The sequence below is a fragment of the Aureobasidium namibiae genome (assembly GCF_000721765.1).
Source record: "Aureobasidium namibiae CBS 147.97 unplaced genomic scaffold scaffold_7, whole genome shotgun sequence".
Classification (NCBI taxonomy): Eukaryota; Fungi; Ascomycota; class Dothideomycetes; order Dothideales; family Saccotheciaceae; genus Aureobasidium; species Aureobasidium namibiae.
The window spans coordinates 904546-918359 of record NW_013581202.1 but is presented as its reverse complement, the minus strand read 5'-3'; the positions used below and the strand labels follow the sequence as shown (position 1 = coordinate 918359).

Below are 13814 nucleotides of genomic sequence, written 5' to 3'. Positions count from 1 at the left end.
GACGATTGAATGATTCGAATACCCACATTAATACAGTCCTTCCCTTGCAACAGACATTCAGTCGGACCGCGGCTCCCTCATCATACAGTACAGAGTGATGGCAGTTCCCTGGTCATCACACTTCATCTCCTTGGCTAGCTCAAATCCCATCTTCCGATATATGGCCATATTTGGCTCCGCCCTCGAACTCTCGAGATAACACTTTCGCCCTTCGGCATCTGCTTGACGCATGACGACTCCGAAAAGCTCTTTTCCTATTCCCATCCCTTGTGCCTCTGGTAGCACCGTCACAATATTACAAAAGTAGTAACCCTGGTCATCGGTCCATAGCTGGCGCTGAGCGTCGCTTTGAGCAGCTTTCCTGCAGGTCCGATGTGTCAGATACGATCCAAACACCACACAACCGTTTTCGGACAAACAAACCAGATATAGTAGCGGCGCACGTTCAGACCGCCCCTGCCATACACAGAGTTCATCCAGAGTTGATTGAACCACAACGACCAATCGCCAAACCAGCTTTTCCAAGACTGTGGAGCAGAAGCATTGGCGGGAGGCAACCAACAGGCGATACCAAGAACGCGCGAAGGAGTAGACGATGAAGGGTCTTTGGCTACGTAGAACAGAGCGTGCTCGAGACCCCATCTGCAGCGGATACCGAGCGAGACACGATTGCGTGCCGGAGAAAACTTTTTGCATGGCAGTTAATGTTAGATACAGACCATACAGAGTCAAGAGGCGACGTGTGGTCGTGTAATTTAGAAATTGTGAATAGACAGATTGTATATATCCTTACATTTTCAGAGAACACCCAAGCGAAGTAGGGGTCTTGAGCGAATGCCTTTTGAATACAATCGATGGCGCCTTCTATGTCGCTTTCGACCATACGAGTAATTTCGACAGGCATCCTGAGAGTGAGTGGATTGCAGAGTGGGAGGGAAGATGGTCGAACGACTGCTCAAAGCACAAGATGATAGATAGATAGGCGAAGGAAGAAGGCTAGGCCAAGCCTAGAAAGTGCACGCGAGCGGCCGCCGATCGACTCTATCGCCGAGTCTATCCAATTATTTTTTCTGGCGCAGCAAACAAATCAACAAATCACCACACTTGTATCTACGCCAACTGGAAAGCGAAGAAGAGGAGGGTCAGGACAGGCAAAGATATCAAACTAGACGTGGCTCCCTCCCCTCGAATCGTAGCGTTCCTGGCGCGGCGCGGAAAACTGCCAACGACCATGGCCTTGACAACCGTCGAGAAGGGTGTCAAGCCTGCGACGAAACCAAACACAATGGAAGAACCACCGGACGTCATCATCACACCCTGCGATCCCTGGCCGCGGCCCTACTACCTCGAGGGCGGTTTGCGACGAGTTGCGCCCTACCACTACACATACAACACCTGGTGCAAGCAACGATGGCGAGGCCGCGAAATTCTCGAGATTTTCGCCGACGAGTTTCGCGATCGCCCTGTCGAGTACTATACGAACGCTGTCGCAACAGGTGCTGTGCTTATCAACGGTAAGCCTGCGACAGGTGCCGACCACAGAGTCAAGAACGGCGACCTTGTTTCACATACCCTCCACCGCCACGAACCCCCCGTCACCCAGCAAAACATTGGCATCGTCCACGAGGATGAGGATATGATTGTTATCAACAAGCCCGCGGGCATTCCGGTGCACCCCTCGGGTCGCTACAACTACAACAGTGTGACTGAGGTCATGCGCGCAGAGCGCGGCCAGGGCTTCAACCCTATGCCCTGCAACCGCCTCGATCGTCTGACCAGCGGTGTCATGTTCATCGCCAAGCACCGTAAGGCCGCCGACGAACTCACTGAGCAAATCATGGCCCGCACCGTCAAGAAAGAATACGTCGCTCGCGTCAAGGGCGAGTTTCCAGAAGGAGAAATCATCTGTGAGCAGCCCATCATGCAAATCAGCCCTAAGCTTGGTCTCAATCGTGTACGAGCCGATGGCAAAGATGCAAGAACCGTCTTCAAGAGACTGGCATACTACCCTGGAGCAGGGGACGAGGCCACTGAGAAGGGCGAGGTCACTCCTGGGATGGAGTGGAAGCAAAAGGAGGGATACTCAATCGTGCGCTGTCGGCCCTTGACAGGACGCACGCATCAACTGCGTGTACATCTCCAATACCTAGGTCACCCCATCGCCAACGACCCCATTTACGCCAACCAACGCGTGTGGGGTCTCAACTTGGGCAAGGGTGAGTCAAAGGCCGACAACGACGAGGACATCATGTCGCGTCTAGCACGCATGGGCAAAGACGAAACAGCCGATGCAGTCGCCTACCACGACGAAATGATGGAGCGCTACAACAAGACCAAGGGCGAGAAACTCAGCGGCGAGACATGCGAGCTCTGTGGCACAGAACTGTACAGCGATCCATCGCAGCACGAACTCGGCATTTACCTGCATGCTCGCAAGTATGCTGCTGGAGACGGCAGGTGGTCGTACGAAACGCAACTGCCTGAATGGGCTCTGCCGCCCGCCGGTTACAGTGGCCCCACGGAATCAACAGAAGAGTCAGATCCTTTGGCCATTGATCTCAGTAAGCTGGGACTTGCGGTAGAAGGCTCAGAGACAAAGTGAAAGGAGACGCCATGATTTCATAGACACAATCATAGACGCTAGATCTTACACCATACTGTATAGAAAGGTCGACATAGATCGGCCATCCATGAACAAAACCTATCGAAGAAGCACATTTCATGTCCGAGAGCCAGACTGCAGAGGAAGTGTCACTATTCGCATCGTCCACAGGCTAAAGACTACCTGCAAGATCAGTACAGTGCTGCAAGATCAGTACAGTGGTATAGGCTAAACAAAGGCAAGCAGAAGCGGGGCGGAGCCTCCAAAAACGCGGGGCATGGTGGGGCTCAGAGTGACGCAGTGTAAATAAAGCGAGCAGGCTTCAACGATTTCAACGAGAATTGACAGACTTCTCTAAAAAGATACAAACATCAAACAATACATAGCACAACATGACTATCGGCATTGCAGTCATTGGCAGCGGTAGGGAAGTATGACACATGGTACCGAAGACTACAAGCTGATCTTCGTTTTCCGTGTGAACAGGCATCTTTGTGCAAGAGGCTCATCTCGTACACCTTTCCTGTCTTTAAGTCGCGATCGAATCACTAGTTCTGACATTGTTTGACAGCCTGGAATCAAAGCCAACAAAGACCTCTTCTCCCTCAAAGCCATCTACTCCCGCAGCCTGTCCTCGGCCCAAAAGCTTTCCAAGGAAGTCGAGACCTTCACTCCCGACCTCTACGCCGAAGATGCAGGCTCAGACAAATCATACGCCGACCTCCTCAAACGCTCAGACGTCGAAGCAGTAGTCATTGCCCTACCCATCCTCACTCAACCCGACTTCATCAAGAAAGCCTTGTTAGCAGGCAAACACGTGCTTTCCGAGAAGCCTGTCGCCAAGGATCTGACAACTGCTCATGAACTGATTGATTGGTACCACAAGAACATTGACACTAAGAAGACTATCTGGGCTGTTGCTGAGAACTTCCGCTATCTCGGTCGTTTCCAGTATGGTGCTGAGCGAGTCAAGGAGTTGGGAGAGATCCTGGGTTTCCGCCTTCGTATGCATGCTTTGGTGCAGCCTGGAGCTAAGTACTACGAGACTGAGTGGCGCAAGACTCCTGAGTACCAGGTAAGTTTCACCCGGAAATCTTCACTCCAGAAGTGATCGTGCTAAGCAATCTTCTCACAGGGAGGTTTCCTTCTCGACGGCGGCGTCCACTTCATCGCCGCCATGAGACAACTACTCGGTCAATCCGCCAAAATGACCCATGTCGCCGCCTTCACCGCACAGCTCCAACCCCATCTGCCGCCTCTCGATACCATCAACGCCACCGTCAAGCTCGCAAACGGCCGTTCTGGTACCTTCAGCGTCAGCTTCGGCACCACTTTCTCCGGCGCCGAATACGTCGTTGCCTGTCAAAACGGTACCGTGGACGTCGGTTTCGACAAGACCATAGTCAAGAAAGGCAAGGACGAGTCGTCCAAGGACTTCCTAGAGGATAAGAATGGTGTTAGGCAAGAACTCAAGGCGTGGGGTGAGAGTATCCAGAAGGGCAAGGCTGACCCTATGCAATCTCCCGAGGAAGCTCTGGCGGATTTGGAAGTGGTGAGTTTGACCATATCAGTTGTCTCGACGTCGTTTTATACTGACTCTTGTAAACAGCTCGAATCTATGATCAAGAGTGGTGAAGCCGATGGCAAGGCCATTGAGCTCAAGCTTCAAGTATAAACACTGTCTGTAGCGGCTTGATCAAAGATCTTGTTTCGATATCCATAAAGTCAATCATGATGATCCAGAGTGGTCAGTCACCAAATACTTGGAAGTGAAGGTGCAAAGAGTCAACAGAAATGGCAGGTCTGGCACACCACAACGCCGATCCAATTTTTCAACACACTATGAAACACGTCTGGATGAGGATAGGTAGGCCGTCCATTCGACATACATGACACCGAACCTATTATAAACACCAAGAAGACAAGCACTGCAACCACTACATAAAAGAGTACCCACCACCTCGGCCTCTCCTCCCTCCTCTACCCCCTCTAGCCCCTCTTCCCGCCCACTGAGGCATATGCTCCTCATACCCAGTCCCAGTATGCAGATTCTTACTTCTGAATCCGCCCCTTTCCCCTCCTCCGCCTCCTCCACCTCCTCGTCTGAACATCGTTTCCTCCCTCCTTCTCCTCTCTTCCCTCTCTCTGTATTCCGCTTCCTCACGCTGCTGTTGCCTATACCTTGCTTCCCCCTCACGTATTTGCTGCTCGTACATTCTTTGCTCATGTATCACGCGTTCGCGTTCGCGTCGTCTGCGTTCTTGCGCGCCGAGACTACCGTCTGTGTTGTAGTGTTGGTAGCCCGGTCCGCCGTCTTGAAGGTTGCGGCTTTGGAGGCCCTGGGGTGGTTTGTCTGTAGCGGCTTTGGGGGAAGCCTGGTCCGCCGTCTTGGAGGTTTCTGCTTCGGGGACTGGTGAGAGGCATGAGGAAGAGAGTTTTGTTGATGTCGGCTTTATGAGGGTCAGTCTATGTTTTATCTATACTGAGGGTCAACTGCACAAGATGAGCGATACTCACTTCTGAAGCTCTGTAGCCTCGAAGAGTCTTGCCGAATTGTAAGCAAAACTAGCCAGCAATCGCAAAGACCTTTTATGTATAGCGAGCAGATCAGCTAGAGATGCTTGGATCTACGAGAGCCGTTCAGTTCCTGCCCAGGCTGACTGCAAGGCTGGCTACGCTAGCCCACTCGAAGCAATCTGCATGGGCTGATCACGCTAGCCAACTTAAAAGAATAGCCTGCAAAGGTAAGAATAGTTTCAGCCTTGATGGATCAGCAGACATTCAATGCCTTGAGAGGCATGATTGCTTCGAGTCCAAGTACCGGTTTCTTACCAAGTCGCTGCATGTGACAGTGGTGTTTGATCGCAGATTTTCCTTGTAAGGCACAAGCAGGGCACAAAGATGATAATGACGAGGAATAAGATGAAGAAGAGAAGAATTGTGTATATGCATAAGAGGTAATAGCGAAAGTAAATCAGCCCCACCCGAAACCAAGAAAACGCCAAAATGCCTAGGGAATAGGAGAAATGCAAACGGTGACACAGCCAGCAACACAATCTCGATCAACCATTATACGATCCGTTCATACTCTCATGCCTGCTCATACTCCCAAAGCTCGACTCGGAAGCCGGTGTCGCAGGCGTACCAGGCTCAAGTGATAATTGGTTTCTGAGTTGCATGATCCAATCGTGTTGCAACAGCTCCGCAGACGAACTTCTCACTGATGGATCACGCTCGAAACACCTTCTCAAAAAGTCCAAGCCGAGTTCGGAGAGCTGTTCATTAGACGGCAGTTGAGGTGGGTTGCCTTGAGCAATGTTGTACATGATGGCCCATTCGTTGTCGAGAGAGGCCCATGGGCGACGTCCAGTGGCCATCTCAAGAATCACACATCCGAGGGACCAGATGTCGACGGCGCCGTGGCGGGAGTTGAGTGGTGCCCCACCCTTGATGACTTCAGGGGACATGTACATGGGTGTGCCGGTCATGGAGTTTTGTTTTCCGCCACGGCCAGTAGGGTCGGCCACGAGTGTCTTCCCCTGCTTGGCGATGACCTTGGCGGCACCGAAATCGACGTATTTGATTACACCGTTGTGGTCGAGAAGAATGTTTTCGGGCTTGATATCGCGATGGACCACACCCGCTTCGTGGAGATAGGCCAGACCTTCCAACATCTGAAGAGCATAAACTTGAATGACTGTCTCGTCTTCGATGCGGCCGTGCTCGAGGAGACCTGCCAGACTGCCGCCTGAACAATACTCCATGAAGATGTATACCTTGTCTCTGTGAGGCTCAATACCGTAGTAGCTGACAACGTTGGGATGGTCGAGGACTTGCAGAACTCCCATCTCGTCGCGAATCTGTGATACAATCGTGGGAATGAGTTGAGGATCTTGTAAACGAATCTCCTTGACAGCCATAAGATGACCGCTGTCAAGGTTGATAGCAGCGTAGACGGAACCAAAGGTACCGCCACCAACGAACTGGCCTTGCTGCCAACGCAATACAACATTTCCTGCCGAAGCAGACAGGTATGTCAATGCACGGTCGGCTTCGTTGCTGTCTTCGAGGACGCGTCCCAGTGCTTGTCGTTCTGCTTCACGGTCCTTGCGGAATTCGTCAATCTGTTGGAGCTGCTCGACCCATTGCTGCTGTACCAGTTTGGAGCTCTCATCATCGTCCTTCAGCTTGCTGACGTCCAGACGCAGCTTGCCGGCCGTACTCTCCAATCTCTGTTTCTCTGCTTCGGCAGCGACATTTGAACGAGCGCCCATGATATCAAAGTGGCTGATCAACAACGACATACATCCAGCGACCTTGGCTCGCAGCTTGTCGTATTCAGTCATGCTGATGGAAAGAATGTTTTGTCCTCGTGTCATGACCATAGCGAACTCGAGTGCAACGACCGCCCAGCGGAAAGTCTTGCGGTCTGAGGGGATGCAATCGTCCGCAACGAAGCTGACCCAGTCCAAGGCAAGTCTTGTCATCTTGAGATTGTGGTATGCGCGACGGTTGGGATCCATGTATAGCACCGAACGCTGTCCGAACTCAGTGGCGAAGGCGAAACAAGTCTGGATGAGTTCTTGGCACTGGAGTCCCTCAGTCTGCTTGCGCACAATCTCAACACTGTCCATGATGGTATTACTGAGCTTGTAAGTAGTGCGCCTGATCTTCTGAAGTTCTTGGTTGACTCGTGTCATATTGGCACGCTGCGGTACTGTGACATTGAGATCGAGGTTGATGTTTGAAGCAAAAGCAGTGTTAGCATCACCGAGTCTTTCTTGTGGACCATCGGCAACGAGACGCATGAAACCAGTACGAAGGTCGATATGAGGTGGTGAGAATCCTGATCTGTCAAGCATCGCGCCATCCCACGAGATGGGAGCTTCGGGCTTGAGGATGAGGACGTAGGGGTTGGTGAGATCTTCGGTGAATTCCTCGGGGTGATAACAGGTGCGGAGCAAAGTTTCAATCTCCTTCAGACGGCCGTCGAGGGCGGGACATGCGATGAAGTACATGCCTGACTTCTCGGAATCTGTGTCAATGAGGAAGTGGCCTGAGCCGATGAGTGCATCGATCAAGTCTTGCATGTGTACCGAGTTCATGTTGAGACTGTACTCGGTGGAGTTTTCGAAGCGCTGACTCAACAGACGAGAGAAACGGAAGATTTTACGCTGTCGTACACGAACCGAGTCGAGAATGTTCTTATATCTCTTGTCCATCTCGGCACCAGCGACTTCATCGGGCCGTTTCTGCAATTCGCCTTCGAAGTGCGCTGTCAGTCTCAGGAGCGACTTGGAAGTCAATGAACTATTCTGTTGTCAGTAACGAATGGCAAATGAGTAATTGTGTCAAGATACCTGAACTGCTCAGCAACTTCGACATCACCACCTTCGAGGTGCCTGCCCAACTCGTTGCAGAAACCCCATTCTTGTTCGAGAATTTCAGCCTCTTTGAACGTATTCTTATTGGCCATGAGCTTCCAGTTTAGCATGCGGAAGTAAAAGCGGACAGCTTCGAGGACAATACGATCAAAATTCTCATCGATGCAAGGTGGCAAGTCCCAGCCAGGCTCAGGCTGAGCAGCAAATAGGTATGCCTCTTTGACCTTGACGGCCAGCTTGAGGAGACTTTGGAACTGCAGAATCATTTGCTCGGCCATCATGACACCCTTTTGAGCAGGATCCTTCATCTTCTTGGCATAACCTATACGGACTTTGATGACTTCTTGGACCAGACGCGAAGGGAAGTTGATCAAGGTCAACAACTCTTCGATGTATGGAGGCAAGTGACGATCTGCAAAAGACTCCGCATTAGATATGAGGGTAGACTTGGCCTTGTCAATGACGGCGTTGACGACGTAAAAGAGACCATTGGGCTTGTTCTCCTTGACCTCCTTGTCTTCATCCCACAGGGAGCGGAGACCGTCTTCTTTGAGTATGCGGTCAATAAAGGTACTCTCGTCAATGATGTGTCCGTGAGCGTCTTGGAGACCACGTTGGCGTGGCTTATCGAATGACAGCTCCTGGTTACCGACCCAAGCCTGCAAAATACCAAGTTGAGTGTTGATGAGATCTGTTGTGTTGTGCCAGGACATGACAGCATCGCAGCTGCTGACATAGGCGTCAGATGCGGCGCGCGGGTTTGCTTGCACAAAAGCCATTCGAGTAGGATACAGTCCCTCAATCTTCTCAATCTTTTGCACGACGTCTCGGACCTGCTCCAGCGGAGTCTTGCCAGCCTCGGCCTCGCCTTTGATTTCGAAACCAATGATCTCTTCAATGACAGCCTTGATCTTGCTGCGCCCGTCTTCGATCATGCGGCGTTGGGCGGCCAAAGAGCGGCCGCAGACCTTTGCTCTTACTCCAGTCCAGACCTCCATGATCATCGATCTGTCACTCTGAGGATCCTGACCACCAATCAGACGCTTCTTTTCTTGCTTGACGACATCTCCGGTAAGCACGTTTGCCAGCATAGAGTGCCATTCCAGACGTTCGCGGTTCTCAGGTATCTTCAGCTCCTCGATTGAAGGCTGCATATCCTCGTTGCCGTAGTATAGTAGCGTCTCTTCATCGTGTTCATGTTCAAGTACCTCACCAGCTGCAGGCGACTCGTCGTCGGGCTCGGAGCCATCGCTGTAGTCGAGACTGGGTGTTCGTGGCTCTCCAACGAAGAAGTCGTCGGGCGGAGCATCCTGGCGTAGGCGCTGGACGTATGCCTTCTCCTGAGCGCGATATTCGGCGTTGGGATTGCGACGGACGCGGTTCGTTGAGGTAGTACGTGCTCGCTGAGCGGTGTTGTTGTAGGAATATTGGTGAGGGCGACGAGCAGGGGCATAGGCGTTGGAAGGTTGACGTACGTTTGGCGGGCGCGGTGGACGTGCTGATTGAGGCGGTATCGGGTGGGTGGACAAGAGCTGAGGAGGAGCAGGATATGCTGGGTCAGGACTTAGGGCGGTGTTGATGTTAGAGGGACCGTTAGTTCCACCAGAGCCGTTGCGGGCGCGCGAATGGCTCGAAACACTCCAGCCGAACTGCGAGGCAGGCGTCATCTGGCCGTCGAGGACAGCATGCGGAGGCTGGAAATGCATGCGCTGCACGTCGACATCGTCCGGGCCCGTCACGTCGTTGTCCGTCTCGGTTTCGTAGTCTTCCGAAACATCCGTCACGTCGGTGCCTGATGAGTCCATGGCACGCACAAGATCCGGACGCTCGTTTTCCTCCATGATGGGCGATACCAGGGGAAGTGCTGAAGCAGGAGCAGGAGCAGGAGCAGGAGCCGATGAGTCCATCTGAACCATGTCCGACGCCAAGAAGAGGCGAGATGCAGCTGCCTGTGCCCGATGAATCTGTCTTTTTGGCCTATTATATAGCCTCACGACCTGCTGCCGCGTGCCGTTCTTCGCTGAATGGATATGTTTGTTTTGTCCTCGTCGAACCAACTTGATAGAGGTGATCCCGCCCCAACTTGACCACTTTCGTATACGCGCCGCCACACTGACCAATGAATGTCCGTGCTACGGGGCAGCACAGCCACACCCATGTCATTATCTGTTTCAGCTCGACTTCATCACATAGATGCACCTGTACAATCTACCCTTCCTTGAACAATATTCATCAAGATAAGCTATTGACTGTGTCGAGCGGACTTGGGACATTCTGATACCCTCTTGCAAGCTCATGAACCTTGACCATAAATTATCAATTGTGGGTCTCTGTTTGGTCGAGCATGACTTCCTCGAGCACTGTTGCTGCCTGTCTTGCAAGCATGTTCTGCTCCTGGACGCTGTCGAAAAAGGCCAGACATTTGTCTATATCTGCACCGTGGCGAGCCGCTTGATCGTCGTCTCCGTGCTGGACCTCTATTGCTAGCGTGATAGCAGCAGAAAACATGTGGGATGTAGTCGCCCTATATTGTCTTGACGTCAGTTCCGTGAGGGCAGGTGACCATCGAGGTTTGAGTTGCTCACCAAGATCGATACAGTACAAGTGAATCGCTGTCTCCGTCCACCAACGATATTATGGCCTTCGCCGAGCTCAAACAGATTGCTCTTGCTCTCCTAAACGCAACATCGCAATCCAGCCATTGGTGTTGGAGAACGCGATTAATGTTCAACCGATAGAACAAAAGCGCAACTGCCAAATTCTTCCTTTGCGAGTGTGCCCAAGGTATGTCATCGCCGATCTGCCCGGACATTGTGAGATGCGGCGGAAGCTCATCAATTATTCTGGCCAGAGACTCGTCTGCTTCGAGGACAAAACTCTCTAGCTTAGCTGCAGTGTCGGCTGTAGTAGGAAGTTTGTGCCTAAAGCGATGGTATTCTTGAGCAAGCCGGATCATCGCAATGTGGTATTGAATCGGGCGAGGGTAGGCATCATCGACGGCTGTCAAGTTCCACGCACTCATCTCATCGTCGGTCACAAGCCTTGGAAGATTGACCTGAAACCCAGCCTCTTGAATACATGCCGCTCTTACTGGCCTTTGGAGCCAGTCGCAAATGACCAGTGTCCACCAGACCCTGCGGCTTAGCTCTTGCTGGATATGGTTTTCGGAGACGGTCGGAGGCTCCTTGTCCATGCCTAGGCATTGCGCAATACCAATCCCCACTGCGAGCAGTGATGACTGGAGATCAAAGTCGCCCATGTTCTTCATGAGGCCCAACAGGATCGCGATTGCTTGGATTGATCGCATGTCGTGTCTGCGAAGAAACTCTGCTTTATGGAAGAAGAATATCGAGGCATCGTACCAGTTTCTGATCAATCTAGGAACCTCGTCTGACGAGCATCAGACATGTCTTCTCAATCCTGCAAGATACTCATACCTGTTTCAAGTCCGGCTGCCGCGACCTCGTCACGCTTCATGTACATCAGACTAATCTGTAAAAGTGTGTCAATCAGCTGTAGTACGAACTTGCTGCAAGGCAAATCGACCTACCGCGATAAAGGCAAAGTATATTGACAACCATGAAGGATTCTCTTCGGCTAAATCGTAGCCCCCTGTACGCTCGCAAAATTGCGCATACTCGTCCCGGAAAGTGGGCAGATGAACAGCGCAATGAATCCATGCGGTCCACACAGAGCCGTGTTGCACGATTGCATGACTGCTGAGCAGAGAAAGCGCCATGATATCGCGTTCTGACTGAACGGTCGACTGTCTGAAAGCATAGCTCGATGAGTGTATCCTTATCTCGAGTATATCGGCGAGTGTGGATGACGGAGATACATTGTGAGCACTTGTTGGTCTCGACTTCTCGGCCGTGTTGTCTATCCGCGCTGAGAGGGCTATCGCAGCTTTCAAGCTTTCGTTCTCCGCAACGAGCTCTTCATATGATGGCTTTGTAGATTGCAATCTCGAACCATTTGCAATGGCAACACCCGCGTTAGTGGAACCATTAGGAGAGAAGGAAAGGTGAAGAGACAACGAGATGAGCCTTTCGATCATACCAAAGTATCTAAATCTTCCAAGTTGGAAGCCCTTACATACATGGCAGTAATACGTCTCACTTCAACGACCTCCCGCGCGCATGAATCGTCCAACCCTCGGATGGTACAGGCTTTGCAGGGTATCTGTTTGTCGCATTTGATACGCTTCCTCGAGCAGCGGGAGCATGCTTTTGGAGCTCGCTGAGTCGAACGCATGGACGCTGACTCTCAACAAATCAGAACATTGGAATCAAATCGTTTGTCTGGGATGAGACTACACTCTTGTTATATACTTCAATAATCACTCAAGATATAAGATGAGCAGAGGTCCGCTTAGTCAGCTGGCGTACAAGCTTGGCGGCCTGGCAGTCCCTCCTTTCTTCCCTCTTGCCAACTTCCACAGAGATAGACTGAGATCAAAGACTCATACGTAGAGGCAAGTAATTGTTTAAAACATTGAACGCGTCAAATCAATTTTCGCACCTGCTTCGAATGGCTCGTCGAAGATGATACAGAGAAAGCGCAGCGACGACTCAGCCGCACACTATCATACCACGCTTTGCTATATGCTCATGTCATTTCAATAAGGCCTTTTCCCAGCCAACTTCTGAACAAGCTCACTCTCCTCGGGTCGATGAAAAGGCTCATCTCTCTCGGCAAAATCAGGCTTGCCTAATCTTAGCTTTTTTTCCGAGGTCGAGAAAATGTTATCATGAGGCCAGTGAGTCTGGAAATATCGTTAGCCCGGCTGTACATCATCGCCTCACTATCATGCCAACATACCGTTCCGACTTTCTGATCGAACAATTCGCCTTTCTTCCTCAGGTCATCTGGCTTCGCAAAAGAAGCTGGCGTGTAGCATGCATCTATATTGTGTCAGCCGACTGACTTATTACTGGCCCAACAAAACGTACATATCACTGCTCTCAGATTTTGCGATTGAGGCACTTGGTTGTAGTGTACACATCTCGAATCCCAGACGATCAGATCACCTGGATCAGCGCAGACTTTGAGAATCTTGCAGCCGCGCTCTTTGAACCAGCCCAACTCTGCTTGCTCGAACCCAAACCAGTCAGACGAGCCCCACGTAGGACGATCGACAACTTCTGGATGAGCTTTGAAGAAATCTTCCATGAGGCCGGAAGATCCTTTCATGATCAACAATCCCCCATCTTCATGACCATTTGGAGCAAGGTTGATGATGCCCTGGACACACTGCATGCCAATTTTCTTTGGCGATTGGTCAATGTGGGGCCAAGGCGCTGTGGGCGGTAGAGGAGATCCGCTGGGAAGGGTGAAATTCATTCCATCAAAAGAAACCAATAACTCATCGGTGCCCCAAATCTTGGAGAAGGCATCAATTACTCCAGACTCTCTGAAATATGTCAGCGAGGTCTCGAGAGAGGAGCATCGGCGAACTTACTGTCTAGCTTCCCACATGAAGCTCTCGTGCTGGACCCTGTATCCGTGATACATGCCTCCCTTCATGTGTGAAGGTAGATGCTCCTCTGTCCAGGTGGAACGGTCGTTCCTGTCAAAGCCGAACGGGAATTGCTCGAGCCAGTCAAACATCTGCCCAATGTAGTATTGGCATCTGTCTTCTGGTACAGCAGCCTTGATGACTGCAAAACCTTCGCGGACGAGGTCCTCGTGCCACTTGGTTGTGGGTTCTTCGAAATCTAAGTGGGGCATGATGGGTACGATTGGGTTCAAGGCAAGATGCTGACGAGCCTCCAAGTGTTTTCTCGATTTCTTTTATACGCTATGAGTGGCGTGAGCTCCGACAACTA

The 13814-nt window shown here is 51.5% G+C and overlaps 6 protein-coding genes across 6 annotated transcripts; 2 read left to right on the top strand and 4 right to left on the bottom strand.

Annotated features, from left to right (window-relative positions):
* Positions 1 to 57: 57 nt before the first annotated feature.
* Positions 58 to 904, bottom strand: M436DRAFT_45210 (uncharacterized protein; the record flags this gene model as incomplete). Its single annotated transcript, XM_013572531.1, has 3 exons — positions 58 to 361; positions 424 to 686; positions 794 to 904. 3 exons carry the CDS (start codon positions 902 to 904, stop codon positions 58 to 60), a joined length of 678 nt encoding a protein of 225 aa, XP_013427985.1.
* A 381-nt stretch (positions 905 to 1285) lies between these two features.
* Positions 1286 to 2602, top strand: M436DRAFT_44916 (pseudouridine synthase; the record flags this gene model as incomplete). Its single annotated transcript, XM_013572487.1, has 1 exon — positions 1286 to 2602. One exon carries the CDS (start codon positions 1286 to 1288, stop codon positions 2600 to 2602), a length of 1317 nt encoding a protein of 438 aa, XP_013427941.1.
* Positions 2603 to 2994: 392 nt separating this feature from the next.
* M436DRAFT_44858 (NAD(P)-binding protein) lies at positions 2995 to 4277 on the top strand (the record flags this gene model as incomplete). The annotated part of the gene is made up of 5 exons (XM_013572473.1): positions 2995 to 3025; positions 3089 to 3114; positions 3174 to 3677; positions 3738 to 4154; positions 4212 to 4277. The coding sequence occupies 5 exons, from the start codon at positions 2995 to 2997 to the stop codon at positions 4275 to 4277; spliced, it is 1044 nt and encodes a 347-aa protein (XP_013427927.1).
* A 1387-nt stretch (positions 4278 to 5664) lies between these two features.
* M436DRAFT_45259 (MAP kinase) lies at positions 5665 to 9902 on the bottom strand (the record flags this gene model as incomplete). The annotated part of the gene is made up of 3 exons (XM_013572546.1): positions 5665 to 7912; positions 7963 to 9484; positions 9626 to 9902. The coding sequence occupies 3 exons, from the start codon at positions 9900 to 9902 to the stop codon at positions 5665 to 5667; spliced, it is 4047 nt and encodes a 1348-aa protein (XP_013428000.1).
* A 400-nt stretch (positions 9903 to 10302) lies between these two features.
* On the bottom strand, positions 10303 to 11725 carry M436DRAFT_81428 (uncharacterized protein; the record flags this gene model as incomplete). Its single annotated transcript, XM_013572853.1, has 4 exons — positions 10303 to 10510; positions 10572 to 11376; positions 11424 to 11478; positions 11537 to 11725. The coding sequence occupies 4 exons, from the start codon at positions 11723 to 11725 to the stop codon at positions 10303 to 10305; spliced, it is 1257 nt and encodes a 418-aa protein (XP_013428307.1).
* An 879-nt stretch (positions 11726 to 12604) lies between these two features.
* M436DRAFT_45742 (uncharacterized protein) lies at positions 12605 to 13716 on the bottom strand (the record flags this gene model as incomplete). The annotated part of the gene is made up of 4 exons (XM_013572632.1): positions 12605 to 12751; positions 12808 to 12890; positions 12939 to 13399; positions 13448 to 13716. 4 exons carry the CDS (start codon positions 13714 to 13716, stop codon positions 12605 to 12607), a joined length of 960 nt encoding a protein of 319 aa, XP_013428086.1.
* Between the last annotated feature and the right edge of the window lie 98 nt (positions 13717 to 13814).